General features: G+C 40.7%; 1 protein-coding gene across 5 annotated transcripts in view; it reads left to right on the top strand.

The window, feature by feature from the left end:
- The window catches only part of atrnl1a (attractin-like 1a), a 266309-nt gene that overhangs the window by 125994 nt on the left and 113166 nt on the right, over positions 1 to 27149 (top strand). For all 5 annotated transcript variants that reach the window (XM_047602954.1, XM_047602956.1, XM_047602955.1 and 2 more), the window contains 4 exons: positions 3111 to 3205; positions 3825 to 3903; positions 6548 to 6705; positions 24264 to 24325. In XM_047602954.1, the coding sequence (XP_047458910.1) occupies positions 3111 to 3205; positions 3825 to 3903; positions 6548 to 6705; positions 24264 to 24325 (394 nt within the window). The remainder of the gene's footprint in view (positions 1 to 3110; positions 3206 to 3824; positions 3904 to 6547; positions 6706 to 24263; positions 24326 to 27149) is intronic.

Genomic DNA, 27149 nt, shown 5'->3' with positions numbered 1-27149 from the left:
AAAATACAAAGTGACACACGCGCAGGTTAAGTACAAGCACATGAACAAGCACAGATACTACCAGTCAAAAGTTTGGACACACCTTCTCATACTTCACAACTCAATGAGAAGGTGTGTCCACACTGTTTTCCCATATACACACTGGATGCACTCACAAGTAAATATACAAACACTTTCCACTCACAAGTCCCTAACCCCTTTAGAAAAGCTGGGGAAAAAAAAAGGAAACAAATTCTGTGAAGTTACTGACGACCCTTATGGGATAAACAACTGAGCAGCGGTAGCAGCAGCAGAGTGCGTCTGCCTGGGAGGGAGGAGGAGGGAAGAAGAGAGATGTTACGGAAAAAATATTGTCTTTGATCTGATGATATCTGCTGCTCGGGCTAACTCGCCGTGAAGGCTGAACAAAACAAGGGTGTTTGTCAAACATAATTCGCTTTCGTCTTGGTGACGCCCCAGGATTGTAGAGCTAGAGGGAGGTGGTAAACGAAACATCTCTCTCACTCTACACTGTGTGACACAAAGTTTTTCTGCTGTGTCAGTTGAAGAGCTTCTGGAGCATCTCTGCTGGATCCTGACACTAGATAGCAACGTATTATCTTTAATGGATGTTCTTTTTTTGCAGCTAAAAAAAAGCAGTATTTAGACAGCCATGCTCCATTTGACAACACACTACTGTAACTGATGCTGAGCAAAACGCAGTCCATATAATTAATCTGGTAAATTACCAGATTGAAGAGTACTGTATGTAAAGTGCTGATCAAAAGTTTTAGCGCCCTCCCTTTTACTCTCTGCATAAGATTGACGTAAAACCTCAGAGGATTTTCACACGGGTCACACAAGTAGACTAATGAAACAGAAAGAGTATACTTGCGTATTTGTTTGTTCGGGAAAATGAACCAATATTACATGTCTGTGACACCTCTAGAAACCCCATCCAGTCTACGGGGCCTGTTGCTGCAACTGGGCCGGGACCGTTGGTCATCCTTGATGGACCAATGACTTTGGAAGTAAACCTGTGAATTCTAAAAGAAAATACCAGAACATCTGTCCTCTAGCCTTAGGAGAAGCTGCTTGTGCAGCAAGAAGAACAAAATGAATGTGTTGGCATGGGCAAGTCTAAGTCCTGACCTTGATCCAACAATGATATTTAGAACGGACCTGAAGCAAGCAGCTCATGTGAGGAAACCCACAAACATCCATCCATCCATCCATCTATCTATAACACAATATTTCAGATTAATTTGTTTAATTGGGTTTTCCTTGTTTACTTAATGGAATGTGCTGGTGTTCTCAGTCGTTTTTATTTGCAGGAATTTAGAGACTTCTGAGGGCGCTGTATATGAATGTCTTCTCTGCATTTGACCCATCCAAATGAGCACAGTTGGAGCAGTTTAAGTGGCTCCTCAGCCATGGACACAGTAGGGCTCGAACCAACCCCATGTTCTCCTAAGTCGTTGTGCTGGGAGTAATGCTGTACTGTCTTCGTGTCACATTTGTCCACTCGTTTAAATAAGGGCACACGCACAATCCAGAAACGGAACCGCTAACCCTTCCAGTTTGTCACACCTGCAGATCCGTTGTCTCCAGCAAAAATGACAAGAAGGTTCTAAATTGTACTTCTTAAACCCAGACGTTTGCACTCACCTGCAGTAGTGAGCTTATACTATGACTCATACAGACTCAGCACCCACTAGGGGTTTGGTGCCTGGCTCAAAGGTCACTTCAGCCTGGCACATTTCTTACTATGAGTCCTGGGTTTCCAATATGTTAAACACCTGTCATTTTAAAGCAAAGTGCACACACAATAAAAGTACTACTTTTACATTATATCATAATAAACTGCTCCACTTCTTCACTCTTGATGCCACTTTTAACAAAAAAAGAATTTAAAATAATCACATTCTGTGGGCATTTCTGTCTACATGCCAAAGATGTGACAAAGAAGCTTGGAAAGAACACACTACTCTGCTCATCTGCGTTTTAAAGAGAGCTCACTGCAAGTTACATCTTCACAATTTGTACTTACAATGTGCTCCTTTTGCATTTAACTCATGAATTTGCTGTCTCATTACAGCTGAAATCCATAAGTTAACATAAATTATTTCCCACCTGTCTGACTGACTCGTGTTCAGTAAGCTCACACTGTGGTTGGTGTAGCCCCATTTACATCCAAAGCGTTTTTCATAAGTTGTTTTTGGAAATATTTCTCATTCAGCCGTGAGTGAGTGCACTACACTCCATCAGTCTTCATCCGTGTGGAGGCTCCGCAGACATGGCACAATCTGCAAATCACTCTTTTAATTAGCTGGATTGTTGGGTCTGTCTGGGCCACAATTTTCTGGATGCAGCAGTTCTTTTTGTGGGATTTGATGAATCGTTTGTGGTTTGCAGTTTATTAGTCTAATAACTAACTGGACTGATGGTGATGAAAACGGCAACTGGAAATAAAAGACCAAGTGTTACCTGTACCTGTTTGTTTTAACCTGAACTGCCCCCTCACATACAGACACACACACAGACGCACACATACACACACCTGGATTACCTTGGAGGGTTAGCACTCAGCAGTCACACTGATTACCAAAAAATAAAATTCCCCTCTAAGCCCATCATCCTCTCATGGCCACAGAGCTGCTTTCTGTCTTTGTTCCTCGAGCTCTTCTCTCGCCCCCGGTTTTCTCCTCCCACCCTTTCCCCTCATCCGGTGAGGCAGACAAGGTGACCCAGCGTGGATCCTTCTGTCCGTCCAGTTGTTGAATCGCTGTGATTCTCTCTACGTGGCTCATTGTCTGCTCCCAGATACTCAGTAGGAGCTGCATTCAGAAGAGATGAAATCTCTGGGAGAACATGACCGTTAAGACTCTCCCTCATGTTCTATTGATCAACAGGCATCCGCTCATATTAGATAATACATGTGTGTTTCTTTTTTTTCTGTCACTGACTGGAGATCTTTGAGTAAAGGTCCACCACCGTACTCTTATTCATCTAAGTAAATATCGTAGTCAGCGTCTGCTGTGTTTTTAGCTTCATAAATGTGTCTGTGTGCGATCTAGAAATACTGTTAGTCCATTCAGTAATTCTTTCTACACCTATCTCCTTTTGCCCAGACAATCTGTTGATCGACTACCAGTTTACCTTCAGTCTGCTTCAAGAAGATGACCGCCACTACACAGCCATCAACTTCATGGCCACACCTGAACAGGTAACGCAAAGGCACAACACGGTGGTAGGCAGAGAGAGGTAACGGGAAGTAGAAGAGGAACCTGATACATGTGAATCAGTTCTTAATGTCTTTTGATCGAGAATTCTGATAACGGAGAGGTTTGAACATCAGCCCATGGCAGAAAGCGAATGGTTAATGTTGTGTATTGAACTCCGTGTCCTCGTAATGTTGTCAGATTGTGAGTTACATCTGAATTCTCCACTTTATTATCAGACGCATTTCCTTCCCTCTCTGAGCCGGAGGTTTTATCAGATACAATTCAGAGTGGAATTTAGACGCAGCACTGCAAACCAAATCAATGGAACAATGCAGAAAGAGTTTTTGCTCTGGGTGGCGCAAACTGAAGTGAGGACGGTTCAGCTCAAGCTGAAAATATTTCACCAAAGACTTTTTGTTGTTGCTGTGAATATACGCAGAAGTTCAGAGATAAGTTCATCTAGCTTTATATTGTCCAGGGAGCAACTACACACCCAAAACCAGGAAACCAGGAAATAAATGAAACCATTTGGCTTTGTGTTGTGTATGAATACATCTTAATTGCCTGTGCCATTTTTTTTTATTTCCAGCCTAGTAACACCTCTGTTTGTTTTACCTGCAGGCCAACAAGAACCTGGACATGTCCATCAATGCGTCGAACAACTTCAACCTCAACATCACGTGGTCCTTAAGCTCAACAGGTGAAGAGCAGGTTCACACTTTTTGCTTGGTTTGCTCTAACACATTTTATACACTCCCCTTATTTGGGTGTTAAATAATAAATCAAATAACTTAAGTCCTTGAACGATCATATTTTTTTGATGTTTTTTAAACTGTGCCACCATTTGCTGCAAGTTTTCATCAGAGAATCCAACACCTACAAATTTAGTTATGTCCAGAAATCATGTCAGATCTCACTGACATCTGCCTAAAATGTGAGAATAATTTGGTTGTGGAATGCTGCAGACAGAAAAAAGCAGACAGCAGCTGCTCAGACGTCTTGGTTTATTGGACACATCTGATCAGACTTTTGGAACTATGACTGTGACATTTGTGACCGGATGGGTCTTTGAGATGCTGCCGGTGTTGAGTTTACACACTGATTAAAGTCATTTTGATGTATTTCGCTGTAACTCTTCTGCCTTGAATGTCAGCTTGAATGACTGGTAACAGCTGCAGGGCTTTGAAACTAAAACTCCTAATCGCATGAGACTAGTTTTACCTGGGAACTCTGGATATTTGTAGTAATTGCGGATGTTATTTGTGATGTTATGGCCGTATCAATCAACCATGTCCGTTTTTGTAAAGTAAAAATCACACTGCAAATTACCTACCCTGTTTCTTTTAACGCAGAAGTTTTTGGGATATTTTTTTGTAAAACAATTTAAATTCATGGCTCGCTGCCTCTTGTAGCTTAAGAGTTGTGGTGTCTGAGGATGTGATGTGAGGAGGGAGGGAGTTTCAGAGGCGTGTTTATACGTTGCTTCTTCCTTGACTTCAATCACTTCTAATCACCATAATAAGAAGACACAAATGTTTCGTAAAGACAGTATTTTCTCTTGAAAATTCCTTATTTTAAATGGATATCTCAATTCAGTGGGATTAGATTAGTCCGTCTCTAAAACTCATTTATCAGTGTGTCTGTGAAGATATCCCTCAGTCACTGTTTTGCCTTTGCTGTCCTTAAGTGAAATGGTCAGATCCTCTCCCAGCTCCTCTCCTGGGCATTCCCCCTCTTGACAAAACGCATCACAAGATATTTAGAATTTTGGCATCAGGGCATTTTATACATTTTCCCTCCTGATTCCAATTAAAATAAAAGCAGTGTGCTTTCACACTGCAGCGTCTTGGGACCCACAGCCTCTTCGGTTTTGGACAGTGGGCCTTGTGTGTGTGTGTTCATGTGTGTGTTTGATAGTGTGCAGACCATTACAGAGCGTTTAATGGCCCTGATAAAGGAGGAGGTGGAAATATTTTATTCACAGGGTCTGAAAACCTCGGCCATTAACACAGAACTGCTGATAATGCTCTGAAGGATACTCGGATCAGGCCTCTCCAGCGCTATGAGAAATTTACAAGCTCGCACTAAATTACTGCGAGGTGTCATGAAAATACTTTTCCTATGAATGTTAATTGTCCTGGTTGAGATGAAAGGAGCGCCTTGGCATTTTAAAATGCAAACCGTTTTAGCTTAATCTGCTCACATACCACATTTTGTAGAAACAAAAATCCTTACAGGGCCGTTTGAACGGAAAGCTGTCGACTCTGACTGTGGTGGCCCACGACGTCCATCATCACTTCATCCATCACCTTTCTCCCTAGTAGTTATTCTACATGTTCAGTATTATCAAAATAAGTAGTTTTGGTCTGATTTGCCGTATCGGGTCATTTCAGGCTCAAGTTAAATTAAATGAGAAGACGTATTGTTTTGGCCATAGTCGAGGTCAGATTGCTGCTACCTGCCAGAAAATGGCTGGTATCCAGACCTAGCTTCTTTAACTTTATTACAGGGCATCGCGGCCTCCTCATTAGTCATCCAGAATGGCTGCATACATACATTTTGGTTTCTCCTCTTATTTGACCGTTAAAGTAAAGTAAGAATTCAACCAAACAGGTGATTGTAACTTTCACTGGTTTGTGTGTCACTAAAAACTGTTTTTGACTTTATAATAACAACCAATTAATGAAAAAAAATATTTTATTGGTTTAACAATCAGAGTTTTTTCGTGGTTTTTGTCCAAGTGAAAAGCTAAAGAACTAGCTGTGGTCTAGCTCTAGCCTTGCTCTACTGTCATGTCATCTGTGTGTTATTGTACATTGATCAGGGTTAAGTATTCAATCTTAGGGCCTGTTGAGGCCTTGCATTAAAATCCCATCGGGGCGATCCGATCACGTAAAGACAGGTGTGAACACCCCCAGGATGCACTGAGATCTCACTTAAGAGATCAGATCTCTGACCACATCTAGAGGTGGTCTGGGTCGCATGTGTCCGCTTGTGTCCACATTCCTTTGGTAGTGTCAACGCAATGCGTCCTGAGTCACATTAAAGACCTCCTGGAGTCAATAGAGGTGCTCCTCCGCTAATGAAATTTTGCCTCATTCATTTAGAAAAAAATATACAGCCGTTATTATAAATGAATGGAAATGGAAAAGCAGCGTAAGTGTGTGTTCATTGGCAAGCTTCAACCCTAAATGCAATTCATTTTAATAGATGTAAATCACTTTTGAAATGTGTGGGCTTCTTCATAATATAGCTGTTCATCAGTTAAAACACTGCAAGCCACTAGCTCATGTTCCAAAAAAAAAAATTATTATTTTCTCTAACCGCTTGTCTGTTACTCACAGCTGGAACCATCTCTGGTGAAGAGATGCCCATCATTGCAAAGACCAACATCAAGGAGCACCGAGACAGCTTCTCCTGTGAAAAGTTCAACTTCAGGCTTCACCACAACATCACCTTCTACGTGTATGTGTCCAACTTCAGCTGGCCGATCAAGATCCAGGTAAGAGGAGAGGAAGGGTACACAGAAGGACACTTGTGAGTCATCTTCATTTTATTTTATTTAAAGTTGACCTCTGATCTGTGCTTAGGAAACTAACCACCATTGTGGAAATAATCCATATCTCATGATGAATCTAGTCATGACTCATGTCATTTCTCTGTATGGCCCAATTACCTTTTACAGTGTCCTGGCCTCGAGGCCGGCATCAAATACAATTATCCTTTGTCCTTCTTGTTCTGATGGTTGGTGAAGGTGGTTACATGAAGCATGTTTACATTATTCGACAAATACTAGAGTCTACATAAATGTAGCAACTGAGAAGTAACTGATTGAAGTACTGTTTTTTTTTTTTTTAGAAGTACCACAGAAAAGCCAGCGAACAATAAGACAAACTTCAAATTTGCAATTGAAATTTAATCAGAATAAAGTTGCTCTAACAGAACAGACGCTCGGCTTAAATCACATGGAAACTTATTTTCATCTTTTCTGCCTAATAACTCCGATGTGGGAGATGATGATTGTGATGATCGACTTAGTGTAACAGGTTTGATTTACAGACAGCCGAACACAAACGCAGTCATCTGATTCAGATAAAGAAGAACAATCGTTTTTTGTCACACAATAGTTGAAGTTTTTAGTCTTTCACAACGATCTTTAAGGAACGCTCATCAGGGGATTTCATTGTGCGAATGATCTTTATCCTGTGCCCACGTTGATACAATGATACAAATTCAACTGAATAATAAATGAATAATAGCAGGCCACAAACAATTTCTCCCAATTAATGTAAGAAAATCTTTTGTCTCCAATTAACTAGCACCTACTGGGACTGTGTGCTCACGCTGCTCTGACACTGAGACACCAGCTGCAGCTGTTTGACATGCGTTTCCCATAAAACGAACTTTGTCAGAAGAACTTTGTGTCGGCTGAGGGAATATGCTGAAATTCCTTCCTAATTTTTAAATAATGAGGTGACATTTGGTTTCCTCTTAAAACATTGACCAGTTTTCCTCCAGCGAGTTGTCCAGTTTGTGTAATAAGCAATTATTTATGGTGAATGTTAAGGTTGTTTTGTCACCATGTCACTAATGGATTCAGATGGAAAAAAACCCTCTTTCTGCTTTTATTTTATGCAAATTTAAAACATATTTTAAATAATTATATCATCTTCCTACTTTAACAATATTTTTGAATCTGTATGAGTCAGTGAAGGAGGAAGTCAAAATGCACAGTTTGCTTCATCATCTCCAGTTTTCAGGAGCTATTTGTCTGCAGAACATATAGCCCTGACAGGACGGTGAGCATAAACTATTCTGAAAAGTGTTTGGCAAATCTGCAATCACATTTAATGATCTGTGAGTTTTCCAGTGTCTCTCCATCAATTATGCAGCGCCGGATTAAATCTTCAGGCGGCCGCCGCACACACTAAATATTCCCGCTGCAGCCTTATGATCCATTAAATTGAAGTAGACTTTTAGCGGTGATATTTTAAGATGACTGTCATGAAGGGTGTGGGCTGTGCACTGATGGATGGAGTCAAGAAGTGACAGAATGGAGAAATTAGAGGAGACTTAAGACAGGCTGCCTGGTTAACTGATGAAGAAACTGCCTCACACTCAAAATGTCCGGGGTCGACAAAATGGAGGGAGCTTAATTGACAGAAGGACGGCAGGTCTGGACACAGATAAAGACATCAAACAGAGGACAGGTGGATGGAAGTATGGATGGAAAATATGTGACTGTGTTGTCCTGAAGCCAGTATAAGCTTATACAGATCTGAGGCTAAAAAATGGAAATGGAATGGAAGTCAATGTGAAAATGCAAAAAACTACAGTTCCTCTAATGACCACTAGAGGCTGCCTCCAAAATGTGTAAAGTTGAAATAAACATGTTTACATCCTGGTAAAACACCATACGCTACAGGAAGCTACACCAGTGAAAGCATTTCTATTTGTACTTCCGCACTGTTCTCACTTCTAAAGGGGATGATCTTTAGTGAATGAGTAGTTTAAGCTTTTACTTCACTCAGTGGAGAGCGGAACTGAGCGGCTCATGTTGGAGTTCATGTTAATAAATGTGCTATTTATGTGGTTACAAAATCAGTGTGGCAGAACATAGAGAAGACATCTGAGTAGATGCTATGGAGGAGGCCGAGCAAGGGACGACTTTGTGGGCTTGTTGAGCTGTTGAGATGCACGAACAGAGAAATACATTGTGAATCAACTTCAGTTGTTGTGGTCTGCGTTGCCATGAATAAGAGTTATATTTCTGGGGGCGCGCATGTCATAGTAGGACATCCTACGTTGAAGTGAGGTGACGAGAAGCCTCAAGCACCATAGTTCTCCTCTATGTCTAGACTATGTCATCCCACCTATGTATAGTTGCTCTGTAACGACGCCAGTGGGGGGGTGTATCTTTTTTGCCGGAAGGTTTTCTTTTTTTCTACTTCTATGCTTCCTGTTGATCTTTCAACAATGACCACTGGAGCCGAGGAGGTCTTGTTGCAGTTGGTGTGAATAGGTGGTAATAGGTGGAATTGCCTTCACTGTCTTGCCGCTAATGTGGTTTTTGAGAGGTTTTTGGTGAGGAAGCTTAATTTTATACAAATTTTGAAAATATGATTTCAACATTTTCAGTCAATGGTAGACTGTGGGCACATTTACTACCCTTTCATATTCTTTCGTAACTATCAGATACATCTTTTTTTTTCATCTTTTTTTGCTTAAATATGTTAATCAACCTCAGTCCTGATCAAAACTACTGAATATATATATATATATAAAGGATTCAAAATTTGAAAACCCTGTAAGTGCTAGTTTAAAAAATAAAGACACCAATATGGGGAAAAATACACACAAAATGACCTATTTTGAATTTAAAAAATGATCAGAGAAGGAAGGTTTTTTATACCTATTATCACAGTCATGGGCATGTCATAGATTAACATTGTTGACTTTTATACATATTTAGTCTTTGCGCAGCATCAGATTTTCATTAAAACTCCCTCTCGTGCTGCTAGTGGCTGTTTTTGCCCCATTGACTCCCGTTATAACCACATTTTTTGAAGGCACAGGCATGACACTAAATAACAATGCATGTTACAGTCCTGGTGATCTCCCTTATTCAGAAGGGTTCAAATTTGGCAATTTTATTGTTGGCCACCAAATTGCGGCATTTACCCATTACGTAAGCTTGTTGTATGTCCAGTCCTATGTCAAAATGTCCAGATGACTCCAGTTTGCATCAAGACTTCATGTTCCGCGTGAAGCTCATTATTCAGAAGCCGACAAGCAGCTTGAAAGGCAGAGTTGAGAAGCTTCTCGTAGCAGAATCGTGTCCCTTATTTGCAGATTCCTCATATTCAGGTGCAAATATCAGTTTATAGAGAACCATTCACTTTGTGATGTATATTTTCTCATGACGTCTAATCGATATGTTGGTTTGAATCTGAAGTTATGATGAACTAAAGTAGATTTTAAGTGGAAACATAATTAGTAACTTAATCCCAGTCGTCTTGTCACGGTTTATATTAATGCTAGGGTTTATTGCCGCACCTTGTTATGGGTCATTTGTCCATCGATCGCTCCTCTCATATGCATTTCCCATTAATGCTACATTATCAGAGCTCCATATATCTGCTGGTTGAAAGGTGATAGGATAATTACCACGATGAAGCCTATCTCGCCGCCATGTCAGGGAGCCCTGGGTGTAACATGAGAAGCACCCAGTGTCCGGCCCCGTGACCTTGGTGGCTTCTGACGCCAGAGCAGGGCGAGGATGAGAAATGGTCCTGAGAATTGATAATGACCTGGCCTGATGTATTTGATCTAATAGACGTGTGCTCGCTCACATACAGGCTGAGAGGGAGCACAAAACACTTGACCAGACAAGGCAACAAATCTCCACAGCTACCAACCGGATTGTCAGGAATCGTGGAATCCATTACTCCCTGTGGGGATTTTTTTCCATGTGAATTTAACTCCCCTCTGACCTTGTTTCTGGCACTTCCATCAGATCAGAGTCCTGATCAATTAACAAAGAAAAGCTGGAGATCTGTGATTTATTTATTTATTTTTTTGACTGTGAGCAATGTTCATTGCCTCCAGAGGATGAATCCTGATACTTTCCCAAATCCAGCGATGATTTAAAGAGTGTTCTTTCTGAGCAGGCATTTTAATTCATAACCTGGCTTTCACCTCAGGATGAATGTTTCCTGATAAGCCTCAGAGAGAATATTTCTTCCGTGAAACACTTCCTTAGGATCAGTGTAATGAACATGTCAGGTCCTAGAGGTTACTCGTGGGCTTAAATGTGTTTTCCACACATAGAGGTAAAATGCACAGGGAACAGTAAACTGGTAACTTTCACAGATCAAACTGTGATGGAGAGGACAGTTGTTAACAAGCATCTGAAACGTGTAACTGTCTAAAATGCTAATTATGCTATATAATGTTTAGATATTAAAATTCATTTTAGCTCGAGCTTGTAAAATGTAATTGGAAGTATCATAGATCAAAAAAAAACTAAAGGAAAAGACATGTTAATGTGTTGAATTGCTGATCGTGATAAAAGAACACATTTATCACTTGGTTACTAAATGACCCAATAAATAAAACATGGTGATAAACTAAACCAGTAACGAAGCTAAAAAGTTCAAATATTTATACCCTACATTCTTCATGTAAAATGCTGATCTGTAATTTGTAATTTATGATGTTAATTAATTCCACTAGACACAGAGTTAGAAAGCACAGGTAACAGTGAACAGGTAAGTGTGTCATGTGACCTGGTCCTACAGCACCTGTATGACTAATGGAGTGTGGTATTTAGAGTTTCAGACATGTTTTAGCCTTCAGCTGTGTCTCACAGCTCGACATGACATTACTGTTCATGACAGTGAAACTCTGATACACACAGTGTCACCGCCCTCCTCAGACTTACAGACCCCTGGGCTGCCCACACTGTGGCCTGCTGCTCTCATCTCATGTTTATTTTTGTCTTTTATTCTTTTATTCCGTCTTCTCTGAAAGTCTGTGCGACAGATAGGACGATGTTGCTACAAATTTAGTTTGCCAGCCACGCAGCAAGTAAAAAAAAAAAGATAACCGTGTAAATATACAGTATTTATACATCGGCAGAACTTTAGGGCTACACTGATTAGATTTTTGAGTTTCGTCTGGTAATGTGTCCTCCAGTGTTTTATTAGGACAGATGTAATCTTTTAATGCAATGATAAAACTCCTTTAAGGTGGAAAGAACAATGAGTCTTAGATCTATATCTAATACTGCCTTTTTTTAATTTTTCAAACCAGTCTTTATTATTATGTAGCACTGTGTTAAAGTGATAATACACAGTGATTGTTTTTGCTCAGCAGTTTGGGCTGTTGTTCAGTTGCTTAAAATGTCACTTTGAAAAATGCTAAACTGGGGCTGAGAGATAAAACTGTAGCAAAAAAGGAGTAGAAGTAAAAAATGTATTCGTTTATCTGGGCCATGAATTAAATCAGCCCATTTAAAGTCAGAGCTCCATGAACATGGACACACCCTGACGTGACCTGTGAGTGTTTCCCTCACGGTGTCCTGACGTCAGCCTGTAGCCGAGGGGCTGGATGGAGGGCAGAGGGACGGAGGGAGGTGTAGGGATCGCTCATTCTCCTGGAACGGATTTTGATTGGCTCTGTCACGCTGACCTTGCACCTTCTTCCTCGCTCTCCTGCCTCATCTTTACTTAAATGCTCTTAGTTGAAATATAGGAGTTACAGCTAATATTCACAAAAACAATAAACCAGGTGGACTGCTAGTTCAGGATTTAGAATCTGTTACTAAACATAAATTAATTATCATTATTAAACAAACTACACAATTCTATACAATCCATTGAAACCATATATTAATCGTACTGTTGTATTGAATAAGCTGATAAAAGTTGCAGGAAAATACACATCATCTCTGTGGTTTGTTCACTTCAGCCTCATTACTCCACAAACCAGAGCTGGCCTGGATTTGCTTCTAATCTAAAAATCATGTTTTATTGATTGAGTTAGGAGAACACGGCCCAGTTTCTCTCTTCGTCTTTTTGTTTTGACAGAACTAACTGTTAATTTGGCCAGATGTTGTCTTAACTGGAGACCGTAGCTGTTTCTAATTTGACCATCTCTGCTGATAATTTAGCAGAAAGTGTTTGCTCGACGTGAAAGGGCCGTAATGGCAAGAAAATCGAGCGGCGTGAGCAGCCCTTCACTTCAGAGAAATTAATATCGGCAGCAGGAAAAAATAATCAGAGTCTGTGAAGAGAACTTGCTCCTGCTTGTTTAAATTACAGCTCCTGGTTTGTGATGTTGTTTTACTGTTCTACTGTTTTCCTTCCATCTGTGCAGCTCCTGCCTCCCTCTCTACGTGGCTCTATGCATCAGAGCCTATAGGCCAGCTGATTAAAAGCTCTCTGTCAGAGATGAGCAGCCATTTTGTTGCAGGAGAACTAGGAGCTGTGGTGATTTGATTTGCCACTGAGTCACTTATTTATCCCCTGTGCTTGGCATCATTGAATAGGACGCCTGTCCTAATCAGATATCTGACACACAGGCACATAAACACCCTTTCATGTCAGCTACAGAGTGTCCTTTATTGGATTGGAGCTGAAGTTTAAATGGTTATCTGACCATCGCACACAGACAGACGAGGAGCAGGGTCTATCTGATGCCTCTCATTCAGGCAGTATTATGTTCCATAGGGTGGAAGGGAAGAAGAGAGGCTAAGTACAGATCATTTATCCAGACAGGAAGTCATCAGCAGTCATCAGCGCTATCTGGACAAACGAGGCCGGTGAAGTGGTCAAACAAACATTTCTAACAGGAACAGTTATCAGTGTGTTTAAGTTGGTAAAATGAGTCTGTGACAGCGTTCACTTCAGGTGAACTTTTGAGTGTATGTAAAGGTGGTCGCACCCTCTGTGTACCCTCTGTGTACCGTCTATGTACCGTCGTACCCTCTACCTGACCCCACCTGACTCCCCCTAGCCCCACAGCTAATTCAAGGATGGTCAAAGAAGACTCCACTTCAGCAGTGCAGCTGTACGGCAGTCCTTATTATTCATGACATTAAATCCTGTTATAATCTAAACAGGTGAGTCATATAAAAATGTACCCCCGTACACTTGCCTTGAGAGAAATTAGCTATAGAGCCCTAAATCGTACATTTTAACAAAAAGGTCAATTCAGTTCAGGAGGGGAGGGAAGAGGGAGACACAGCAGTTAACATGTTATACAGTAGTAGCACAGAACTGCATGACTAGTAGTAGAGGAGAAATTAGGTAAATCGTCACTTTTGAGCGAGTCCAGATGTTCAATGTTGAATTGGACCATTGTACCAAGATCTTGAATTGTAAATTGTCATCTAAATAGTGTGGTATCTCATTAAAATGAATATCAACCTCAGATAACACAAGTTCATGTTCATCAGAAATGTCACAAAAGAAATAAGAAAAGTGCTGAGTAAAAACTGTCTGATAAAACAGAAGAAAAAAGTTGAGTAATGATAAGTTATTTTGTCCAATTCAAATCTGAAGTCCCACAATTTCTCAATTAATGAAATGATTTAATTAGTGGCATGACTAACATAGTTAATAAACTTGTTAGCGAAATAAATCCCTTTTGGGGGGGGGGTTGGGGGTCTGGATCTGTACTTTGTAAAGTAGAAGCAAATAACTTTCTGACGGGACTCCAAAGCTGAACTTGCCCATCAAGGACTCCTCTTTATCTGTCTCTTCATCCATCTTTTGTTGCTGCTTTTCTTTCACGTTCCACTTCCTTTTTTTTTTTTTTTAGGAGATTTGCCAGTTTCAACGCTTCAGGTTTCATTACTGCCATCTGCAGGGTAAAATAATTTACTGCAGTTGCACTTTAAACTCTACTTGCTTTCACTGGGTTACTGCTGCTTTGGTCATTTCCTGATTTCCTAAACTAGGTTTGAGCGCGGGTCATAATAATGGCATGCATTAATCACGCATTCAAAACATTTAATAGACTTAGACAGCCTTAATAATCGTAATATCTGGATATAATGTGGTGTTACCCAACAGCTGAATGCATAAATATGCATAATATTACGCATGCAATTATTCGCACTCAGAGCTCATTTAAGGAGACATTTTTTTTTTATTTGGCCATAACTCTGGACAAACTGATTGATCAGATGAGCAGACAGATGATTGGCTAGTAACACAATTGCGCCCGATAACGTGTAAGTCATAGAAACCATACAAATGGGGTCAGGCTGCTAAGTAACGAGTGGAGAAGTCAGACTGCTGTGCGATTGTTTAGCGGCGGCTTTTTGCTGCAGATTGATGCAGAAGGGTTTCTTAAGCACCTGTTAAAAGGAGCTACATCTGCAAGCTCTCCTAACAAGTGCACACATATGGTAGAGCTGCACTCATTTGCATAACATGTAGGTGGAGGCGGCACTTGGCAACTGCCTCACTTTGGTCATTAGGTCCTCATGAATATGCAGAGCCTGAGGAAGCGTGTGCTGTAAACACAGCTCCTTTTATTCAGCATGCTGATGTCAACACGTGTTCATGGATTCTATATGTTCTGCTCAAGCTGCCATGCAACAGAGTACTGTTATTGTGTGGGGCTACTCTAAACATTGTTAGGGAAATTAAGGCAAAATAGAAAGAATCGCTCACTCTGGTTGCTTTAAAACCTCTCCATCCCTCACATTTAATGTGGCTTATCTACATTCTTTCAAAAAGCCAATACCATGAGCATGTAAAATAAAAGCTTCCAATCTTTGTCCCTAAGAAGCTTCTTTGAGATTTCAATATTTTACTCCACATCTTTCAATTACATTGATAATCTGCAGTTTAGGACCTTAATTAATAGCCCAAGATCATCAGTTTAAATTTGTTAAACCACTTTTGAACACACAATTGCGTTTGCAGTCTTTGGAACACGTTGGCATGTTTCTGTCTTTCATAACAAAAGATTGAGAAAAAAAAAAAAAAATGAAGCAACTACCTCCTACATGACTTAATATTTCCAGTCTGATAATTATTCTCTTGAAACTAATGACTGCACCAAAAGAATCAAACACTTATATTCAGGATGAAAATGACTCATTTGGCGGAAACATTTGCAACCTGAAGGCACATATTGCTGATTTGAAGGGACTGTTTGTGTCTGTGCCTTTCACTCTCAGGGCTTTCATACAGTAACAAAGGAGAGGAACTCAACACGTTGAACCGTTTTTGTGAGACTCCCCTTCTAAAGATAATCATCATTGTGTGATAGCACAGTCTAACATTTGTCTGAGAAATCAGTGGCATTCGAGGGAAAGGAGGAATGTGCAGACGTGTCTTGTTGCTGCTCAGCTGTTTTGGTTATGAGTGAGACTCTGTTAGTGTTGTCCCACTGGTTTCTCGAGCTTGTCATCAGTATATATGAGCTGGACTTCATTCAATAGAGCTGGATGAGCAATAATGAATCAAAGTGAAAATGAATGAATAAAACGATTCCTGGTGTTGGCTTTTCTCTGCCTTGCTCTTATCATGCCTCGGCTTGCTATTCATCTTCTACCACAGCTTCTCTTTCTCCATCCCTCCACCTCTCCTGTTCTTCTATCTTGTACTTATTGTTGTTGCACTCCTTTCTTCCTTTTCTTCTCCCTTGCTTTATTGATTAGTCCAGCACTTTGTTTTGTTCCGGGCTTTAACAAGCAGTTCTTGGTTCAGGGTGAGGGAAATAAAAGCAGCCCATTGCTGTCACAGCCCCTAAGCTTGTCCCCAGAGGGCTGCTGTAGGCCCTCCATAATGACTGGACTGTGGGAGTGGGGTCCTTGGAGCCCTCTTTACGTCCTCTCTGTTCATCTCATCTTTTACCTAAGTCTCTCAGTCCCTCCCTCTTAGTCTGACACTCTGTGGTAATTGCAGTTTCAAGATTAAAAAAAAAAAAAAGAAAGAAAGAAGAAATCTCCCTGAACAGTCGGTTGAAGTCTGATCTCAAACCAATTACATTATATTAAAAAGGGATGCGGCTGTTGTTGTAGTATTTGTGCCGCAGAGTAGAAGTTCTTCCAGGGTTTATTTATGAGTGATGGAGAATTCCTACCTGTACTATTTCTTCTGACCCCTCCTTCCTCTCACTGGTTTCAGACCCAACTTCTCTTTGCTACAGAAGCTTTATTAAACACCTGGTTATCTGTGTGACGCTGCAGTCATGTAAGTCTTCAGTAAATACACTGGACACATTTCAGTCAGTCATCCATGTCATAAACTACCCAAACTAAAAGCTAAAACAAGATCAATTGGATGGGAGTTTTTTTTATTTCAACACTCATTCAAGTATCTTCTAGAGTTCTAAACAGGGGGGGAGTTCAGGTTTAAAACTCAAGAAGCTACTAGGACGAAACATCTCCAAGACACTCTACAAACCCTTGTTTCTGCTTGCTGTTTGGATACATTGATTTGCTAGTGACTTCTTTCAGCATCCCTCAGATTCATAATATGATATCTACTGTATGTTGGTTGTAAGGCATCAAGAACACCTAGAACCATCACTACGCCCTGTAAACAGACTGGAAGGAACTTATAAGTCATCCATACTGCAGCACACTCTGAATTTGTTACCCCGGTACACTAAAACAGTCTCCTCCTGCTTCAGCTTCACCTCCTTGCATTACAACAACAAAGTCCTGCAAAACCATATCTTATTGTTAATGGTATTGAGGTATAAGGAATATGCTTACATAGACACAATGCTTTCAACTTGAAAGGGTGCCCGAATTTATACGTCAGACAAGTTGCTTAAGACGCTTGCTTACATTTATCTAGCCCAGTATTGATTCTCAAATGTGAATTTATATGGAATCTCTCAGTTACTTCAATTCAATTTCCAACAGTGCCCTAAAGAATAGAGTCAAAGAATACTCACATTGGTTTTGCATGAGAGTACCTCAGCCTCATCCTATCAGACATGCGTCACATTAGAGAAACAGTTGTGATTGATTTGTTTTAATGGGATGGGTGGCAGACGTAAGCTGTCAGAAGCCAAGCTTTGGTTTACAGGCTTATCATTACCAGCTTGGTTTTCAGAAGTAATATTATCGTGACAAACTACCCAAACTGCGACACAGTTCATTATCAGTCTTAGCTACAGTACCAATCAAAGGATTAGACACACCTTATTGTTGATATTGACCATTCCATGGCTTTTGCTTCTTATTCGTGTTGTTCATTAGTAGTGGCTTGTTTTACAGCAATTAGACCATGGCCCAATTCACATGGTCTCCTCTGAACAACTGATGTTGAGATGTGTCTGCCACTTGGACTCTGTTGAAGCTTTTATGTGGGCTCTAATCTGAGCTCCTTGTAGTTTTTGAGGCTGGTAACTCTGAGGGACTTCTTCTCTGCAGCAGAGGTAACTCTTGGTCTTCTTGGTCTTCAGTGTTTTTTATGGTTTTTGTGACTGGACTTGGGGATAGATTCAAAGTTTTTGAAATTGTCATATCTGGAACATCATATCTTAAATTAATGATAGATTGTTATTTGTCTTTACTTAGTTGAGTGGTTCTTGATATAATAGGGCAGTCAAATTGAGAGTTGTGTACCAACCCTACCTCTGCACAACACAACTGATGGTGTCAAACACATTAGGAAGGAAATAAACTAAACACTAAATCCTCATGATGCCATTTGAGAGAATACCAAGAGTCTGCAAAGCTGTCATCAAAGCAAAAAGGTGTCTACTATGAAGATTCTAAAATATAGTGTCTCATGTCCAACATAATTCCATGTGTTCCTTCATAGTTTGAAGGATCGCCCTGACCTGGTCAAGGTCCTTGCGAGCTCCCTTGGCCCACTAGAACCTTCCATAAGATCCCAGGCAAAGAATGTTGGTGTAATTATTGATGGGGCGCTTAAACCAGTGCTTTAACAGGTAAGCTCAGTGGTCAAGGCTAGCTTTTTTCAGTTTCGCCTTCTATCCAAAGTCAAACCTTACCTGACAATGATGGATCTAGAAAAGTCATCCATGCTTTTATTACATCACACTTAGACTACTGCAACTCCTTGTACGTCGGCATTGGCCAATCAGAGCTCAATCGTCTCCAGCTTGTCCAGAACGCAGAAGCTTGTCTCCTAACTGGGACAAAGAAACGAGAACATATAACACCAGTTCTTTCCTCTCTTCATTGGCTCCCAGTTAGGTACAGAACTGATTTTAAGATTCTAGATTCTTTTATTTATTTTTAAATCTCTGAATGGGCTGGCCCCAGAATACCTTTCTGACGTTTTGAGTGTGCATCATCCGTCCAGAGCCCTTAGGTCAGCTGACCGGACGGTAAAACTAGAGGGGACCGAGCTTTTGCAATGGCGGCTCCCACACTGTGGAAAGCCTTCCCTGCTGCTGTCCAGTCTGCACCTAGCTTTCCCACTTTTAAAACACGCATCAAGACCCACATTTTAACCCTTGCCTTTGGCTGAGAGAGTCACCTGCTTTATTTGTATTTATTTTAATGTTTCTACGGTGTTCCTCCTATTATTATTGTTGTTGTTAATTATTTTATCCTGTTAAGCACTTTGGTTGGCCTTGGCTTTTTAAATGTGCTATATAAATAAAAGTGACCGTACTAAGCGATAGCTCTGTAGTCTGCACCGTACACTTCCGTGGCAGAGCGGGGTGGGCGGCAACATCCCTGGGCACTGGGACCAGAGCCAGGTGAGTTGCCAGAGATGGAGCTTCCCCTGAATGTGATGTAACAAATTGTGAGTTCTGAAAAAACTCTCCAAATCTGAGTGTTTTCAGTGGTGCAGAGCTGCCTGAAATTGTCCATGGGGATTATTCAACACACACCTACCCCAGGATGTGACACTTCCGCATTCTCTAAAACAAGTGTCCATCATTTTAAACATATTTATGACTCTGAAAAGCAGGAAAAACATAATTCTTTAAAAATCTGTCAAGAGACAATAAGGTGGTTGTGCTTGAACGAATAAAAGTTGTATATTCAGAAATATTCAAAAATAACCATCAAATTAGATTTACTACCCTTCAGTGTGTTTCAGTAGGATTTTAGTGTCACACAAACATATCATATTTTTGGGACTACTGGATTGCATTAAGTTGTACCTTCTGTGTTTTCTGTGTATGTGTACATCCATCTTGCACCATGTGTTAGTTGCAGTGTTTGTGGCTCTGCAGTGGTGTGTGCTGGGGTCCAAAGGGTGTGGTCTAAACAGCTTATTGATTATAGTTGTGTTTAAGGACTGCAGTTGTTGTAAATTGAAATGATGGCTGTTGGCTGGAGTTGGACTGGAAAGTGAGTGTGTGTGTTTGTGGGAGAGCGATGTGTGTTAGAGTTTAAACTTAGTAAATTAGCCGTAAGGTTCTGCCTTACTGAATGTGGTTTTTCACATTATGTTTATCCATGTATTAGCAGTTTATGCGCATGTGTTTATTTTCCATTCTGCGCTGTGTGTGTACACTCATAATAACTCTTTATATTGTCAGGGGTAATGATGTAAACTGCTGCATTGGAAGCCCGAATGCAAAGCCAGGCTCTTTTCTCCCTGATGCCTGTATTAATGCCTCGTCCCTCCGGACCAAAATCAGCTTTTCTGCAGGTTTTTCACTGTCAGGCCATTTTACCTGCTGCACAAATGCTGGTAAACCTCTTAAGCCCATTCTGCCCCATTTCTTTCTCCCTTCTCCTCCCGAGTAGTCTCAGAGGATTCAGTGAAGACAAAGACACAGCCTCTCCGACTACTAAAGCCATTTAAACGTATCCCCACGTTGACGATGCTTCGAAATATATTGCCATCAACTGTACTGTGATTCCTGTATTTTTATGTCTGACAGCTGCGGCAGTTTAATGATTTTAAATGCATCTATCACAGTCCACCTCTCATGAGGGTCAGATTATGCCACCTGCTAATTTGCACATCAGCAGCCTCAGCTGCAGCTCTTTCATATCGTATTATAGTTTCATTAATAAAAAAGAAGAAAGACTAAAAAGTAAGCATATTCACCTCAACTTCAAAGGAAAATGATGAAGAGTGCAGATCTCTCTGACATGAACTGATTTCTTACTAAACAGTTCACTGACCCACATTTGAAGACACCTTAAGATATCCTTGTTCTGTGTTTATTAGATCCCGATCTTCAGATTCACAGTGAAGACAAACACTTGATAGTTGCTGAAACCATAAAATCTTACAGCTTATGTCCTCATGATCAGCATCTTCTTTATGATGACCTTAACTTAGCCATTTTAGTTTGCTGAAATATTCTCAAATAGAAATACTATTACTTTACAAAGCTGCAGTGGATTTTGGAGTAGATTTACTTTTTTTAAAACTTAACCAACGACCAATGATGTAGAAGATCAGTAACAGTGACATAAAAGAAGTTCTCTTAGTCATATTGGGTAATCTTGGATCCTTAGACTATTTTATGAATTGGACATCCCAAATAAGACTTACTTGCTATTTCATTTATTCAATCAAATCATCAGTGTACAAACTGAATATGAATAAATCTGTAAGGTTTGATGTTTTACCCCACAGAATGAGAGCAGCCTTCTGAAGAAGCATGAGGTTTTCCAAAATGATGACCACCAACAGCAGAAGTCAGAGCTCTGATTTTTAAGACACAGCAGTGATAATGGCTGTCAAATTCTTACAGGTCCCCCGTCAGTCCCCAGGTCCCCAGGTCAACTCATCATCTTAAATACTTGTTGGTCTAAATCATCTCTAAGATAAGCAAAACAAACAGGAAACTACAAATGTAAACAAAGTGTTCAAAATTAAACCCTGTTAAATGCAATAACTTCAACACAAATTATTTTATCTTAAATTAGTATTAATAGGCTTAACAGAAAAGAATAGTAAAAGAGAGCAATCGTCCTCTCTCCCTCTATAAATACTACATTGTGTAGTCCAGAGTGGAAGCACCTGGTGGAAATGTGGCGTTCAAGTGCACGCTTCCTGAGCACCAGCTCCACACCAATGAAACAAATTTACAGGGAAGTATATTAAGTAAATGTATTAAACTAAACAGGATCCATGTTTAGTTAAACACAAATATTCTAATAAAAGTAAATATTCAAATAAACAAACCAAGAGCTGACCTGCCAGGTGAGGGAGTGAGTGCAGCTCTCTGTCTGTTGTTCCCTTTAGAGAAACACACGGGCTCTTCGATTCAGAGGGAAAACCTGAGCATTCCTGGACTTTATCTCATATTTTGCCCATGCTGACGTGATTATCCTCCAGAGAAGCCGTCATTTAGCTCACATCAACACTGACTATCAAGCTGAAACTACTACCTCTTGTGTGCTTGGGTTTGACTCAGTAGCAGTAGTACCCAACATTAAAAAAAAAGCACACCATTTCTAGAACATTATTTGTGCCGTGGCTACAGAAGTGAAGCTTTTCCTGGGGTTAGATGTTTATAGTTAAGAGTATGGTCAGGAGGTAGGTGGTCCTCGATCATGATTACACAGCATGTTAGTCAAACACTATTAGATGACACCAAGCGGCAGTTGAGCTCTGCCCCCCTGGACAGTTGAAAATACAGCTGTTGTTGAAACCTGGACTGTGCTGTTTGCTGACACATTTTTCCCCACAGAATAGAAAACTCAATGGAACATCAGCTGTTTGTCTTATAAATAATCCTCTTAGCATGAGGAAGTTTAAACACCAGTGGCTTCTTTCACAGCTGAGAGCCTAAACTTTCCTCTGAAACCACAGGGCACATCTCCCTCTGCCCGATTCACACGTATAGTAAACACACACACGGCTGCTCATGAGGACAGATTTCTGAGTTATGTTTTGAGGGACGGGATAAGGTGAGGGGTGAGGATGTTTTTTCATAATATAGGACTTGTGTGGGTGTGTATGCTGATGAAACAAGTGGAAATTCAGATAATGCTTCTTGCAAAACAGAGTGTAGGGGTACTGTTTATGTTTATATTAGACATAGAAAATTTTAAAGTTGAATTCATCCAATACATATTAAGGCATAGTTTGTTATTTGACCCAACTATTTAATTTCCTCCAATAGTTTTGGTTTTATTTGTCCAGATTTTGAAAAATCATTCTCTGAGATGTTTTGTGACAAGTGACAACTCAGTATTTAAGTTTGATATATTACTCTTAGTGAAGGGCAGCGGTCTTTGGAAGTACCTGCGCGCCTAAACACAGCTGGAACAAAAGGCGAACTAAAGGCTAAAGAAGTTTGTTCTCACAGCCCTTGCTTGGAAGTTCTCACTATTTGTTCTCAACACATCAACCGTGCGGAACCTTTGGGCATGGGAAATGCTCATGGTTAATAAAGAAATGCTGAAATGCTAGTGGCCACTCTGAACTCCACAGTTCTAATATTGGCAGTGTGACCACTCATCTCTTCAGGGTAGAGATTGGCATATTGTACTAGCTGACATCAGGAAATAACGTGACATGTGCTGCAGTGGAAGAGCCCTATGAGAACTTCCCCTGAGTTCAGCACTCGAGTTTCTCGCAAAGTATAAATTACCTGACCAGAAAGACCTTTTTTCTTGTTCTTCCCTAGCTCGAGGACAAGAACAAATCTCTCGCTTCTCGTTATGTATGTAACGAGCTTAAGAAGAAAAATGTCTTGAGGGTCGTATGAACTGACCCTTTAAAGAATCAACACGTATCAGATCTGTAGCTCTGGACACCACGGAGCCTCACACTGCGCCAGCTCCCCAGAAAACGGGTTGATGGATGGGGTGTGCCGGTGGATTCAGTGGTGCTGCAGCATCCAGCGCTGTTGTTCGGCTGAACAAAGTACCGCAGAATGCAGTAGAACACAAAAGGCCAGAAGGCTTTTGTCATCGGCTAATCTCATAATAACCTACAGACCGTACGGTGGAAGGATCGCATTGTGTTCTTTGTATCTGTGTCAGGCACAGGGATGGAGAACATGTGTGAGTGTGTGTTTGGCAGAAATGAAACTGTTAAGGGCCTGAACGTTGCTCATCCACAGTCACTGCATCAGTTTCAGAGGATACTCTCAAACAGAAAGATAGCTTGAGTGTGAGCAAGGTCACGTAAGAGCACACTGAAGTTTGGGGCATTTATAGTCGAGTGTTTACGCCACAGCTGTAGTAGAATCGTCTCTCTCCGTCCGTTTAGACTTGCCATTATTGTATCTCTGTGCCAGCAGGCGTTACATTTTCAGGTTGTCCATTTGTCCCCGTTTTGGGAAACACACAATGTCAGGAATGCCTTGAGGGGAAGAATACTTCAAATTTGGCACAAACTTCAAATTTGACTCGAGGACGAATCAGAACTTGGTGCTCAAACGTCACCATGTCCTCACACGTGTCACATTGTTGTGGACGGAATCAATATTTCAGGTACGCCTTGAGAGAATCCCTTCAGGTTCGGAAGGATATTTTCAAATATCTCAAAATGTTATTTGCTAAACGTGAGAGTTTTTACACAAGTGTCTAAATATAACAAATTGATCAACTGATTATAGATCATTTAAACTTTGCAGTGTACAGTAAATTAAATATGCATTTTCTTCTCTTGTCTCCAACAGATTGCATTCTCTCAGCACAACAGCATCATGGACCTGGTGCAGTTCTTTGTTACCTTCTTCAGGTACGTTTTTCCTCTGACAGCCTTATGTGTTTCCTGCTGCTCCTGGTTGGGGATCGCTGCTCAGTGGGCTCAGTTCCTAGAGGCTCATTGCACAGCTTGGCCACAGCCTGAACTCATCGAGTTACAGTAGATGGCAGCAGCCTCAGGCAAGACACTTAGCCCCCAACAACTTTGGTAAACCCTCTGAATCGGCTCAACAACAAGAAGGAGACGTGCAGGGAAAATTCTCAAAGTGGCTCCCTGAGAAATTGAAAACCTGAACTGAAAATTGACTTTGAACAGACTAGTGAGCGGAAGTCTTGCGGTGAGCTATGATATCCAGGTCAAAGTGACTGTACACGTACTGTGCATCAAGCTGTTATTTATATTTGATAAATTATTCATGTGAAAGCATGCTAAATTTATGTGACAGGCAGGTTATCACAGCTAGATACCTGTAGGACCTGCTTTGCAGTTACAGCAGGTAAAATAAGCATTGAACATGTCACAATTTTTCATAGTAAACATATTTCTAAAGGTGCTATTGACATGAAATTTTCACCAGGTGTTGGTAACAACCCAAGTAAACCATACATAGAGAGAAACCATGTAATAATGTAAAGAAACAGAGGGAAAAAGTATTGAACACACGCAGAAAGGGAGGTAGAAAAAGGCATGGAAAGACAAGACACCAGCTGAAATCTATCAGTGATCAGAAAACCATCCTGCCCCTTGTCAATGCAAATGAATATCAGCTGGTTCAGTCCAAACTGATGGCCTATAAAAAGGTGTGTCATTACCAAGATGTCACGCAAGGAACATCTCATGATGGGTAAAAGCAAAGAACTCTCTCAAGACCTTCACAACCTCACTAAGTCAGAGGATGATGCAGTGACAGTGTAATGAAAGTGTGAGTACATTTATATCCACATTGGAGTAACATTAGCTGCCTCTTACCATAAAACCATCATCAGCATCAAGGTAACATCTGGCAATAAAATATTTTAAAATAGGGACTTATTAAGGTGTGTTAAAGGCCTTCATTCTGGCACCATCCACTAGACACCATCCTCTTTGCAATTGTGTGCTACATACAGTGTTTTTATTTTGGGACAACAGACTGTGCATATATACTCTATCCACTAACATGGAGAGGTGGAGCTCATGATCTACACTGCAGTCAGTTACCGGGGGGAGCTGTACTTGGCTCATTTTTAAGGAGAACTTAAGCGGTCTATCTTTATACAGTCTATAGTTGGGACTGCTCAGACTTATCCAAATTACTACCATGTGCACATGTGCTGGAATCAGAATGGATGTTAACACTGAAGGGATGATGTGTGTCCATTGCTACCAGCATATTTACCAGTACATAAACTCCACAAGGGAGAGGCCTTAAATGAATCGGTACAAAACTCTAACACACACAATATCACAAACCAAACATCTGAAATGCTGATTCCTGCCTCCTTCCTGGTTTCCAATCACGTGGAGTCCATTACAAACCAAGCATCTCACAGTCATGCAGGCAGACTCTGGATCTAATGAGAGTGCTTTGGGAATGATGTCTGGAATGAAGTGGGCTGTCTTCAGGCAACATTCTGCCACTCAGCTACAACACCAGACAAGTGTGTGTTTGTCTCTGTGTGTGCGTGTTGTTTCCTGTATGTGTCCACATGTCTCCTCTTTACCTCTGTGTGTGTATGTGTGCGTGTGTCACTGTGCAGCCATGTGAGGAAGTGAGGCGTTTTTGTGCCCTGGGCCAGCTTCCGGACATCAGCGACCTTTAGGCCAGCACAGAAGCATGATGTCATCATTAGGGGACAGTGTCAAGTTTTGCCGGGAGAGTTTGGTGTGTGTGTGTGTGTGTGTGTGTGTGTGTGTGTGTGTGTGTGTGTGTGTGTGTGTGTGTGTGTGTGTGTGTTAGTCACTGCTCTGTTTATGAGTTGCTCTCTGCTGCACTGCACCAGATTCTCAGTGAGAAAAGGTTATGTTCTACAACTGCATATTGTTGGCTTATTTCCTGCCCTTGTTTTATAATGTGGTGTTTTTTTTTTAAGAAAAGGGAAAGGTATCCAGGTCCTTTCCTTATGTAACGGTAGCATTAACACAAATGGAACAAGAGGGAAACAAAGAAAGAAGTTTCCCTTGACCCACACTTTTATGGCTAAATGAGTTCTTATTAAGTACCAGACATCAGGCATATAACAGTGAAGAAAGTGCAACTTGCTACTAACAAGTGACTGATTCCTGTTAGGTAGTACTCATCCTAAGTGTTTAGTTTACACTTACACCATATACACCCCATGCAGTCATTATAGAACAAACGCTAATATTAAGTTCACATAAAGGCTGCTCTTACATGTAGATAAACCCTCAATGTCGAGTTGAGCTTTTCTTTTTTAAACATTTGTTCATATACAGTATACACATTGACATGTAGGTTGTGTGTTTGTCAGAACAGCTTCTGTTGAGCTTCTGTGTGTGTGTTAGAGCATCAAAGCTTTAACCCTTCATATGACACTCATTGAACTACGTGGAAATTCAAAATTTCAACCCTATGATGTTATTGTAGGACTTCTTTACTTTTGTGATTTTTTTCAAATGTTGCAGTTTTCATTGAGAAAATCAAGATCAATGAATTTACCATATATGGTTCCTCACCCTTAAGTGGTAAACAATTGTAAACATATATTTAGACCATTAGAACATAAGTGCTGATTCAGGCAACACAAGTTATCACATTAGACAACATTAGGACACTTCTTCTTGGTACCTAATAAAGCAGATGTGCTCAGCGTTCATGCAGCATTTGACCTGAGAACGTTTCCTTGATCTTCTCTGA

Source organism: Mugil cephalus, chromosome 13, assembly GCF_022458985.1.
Source record: "Mugil cephalus isolate CIBA_MC_2020 chromosome 13, CIBA_Mcephalus_1.1, whole genome shotgun sequence".
Taxonomy (NCBI): Eukaryota; Metazoa; Chordata; class Actinopteri; order Mugiliformes; family Mugilidae; genus Mugil; species Mugil cephalus.
The sequence above is the reverse complement of the archived record's forward strand: the minus strand, read 5'-3'. Positions and strand labels throughout refer to the sequence as shown.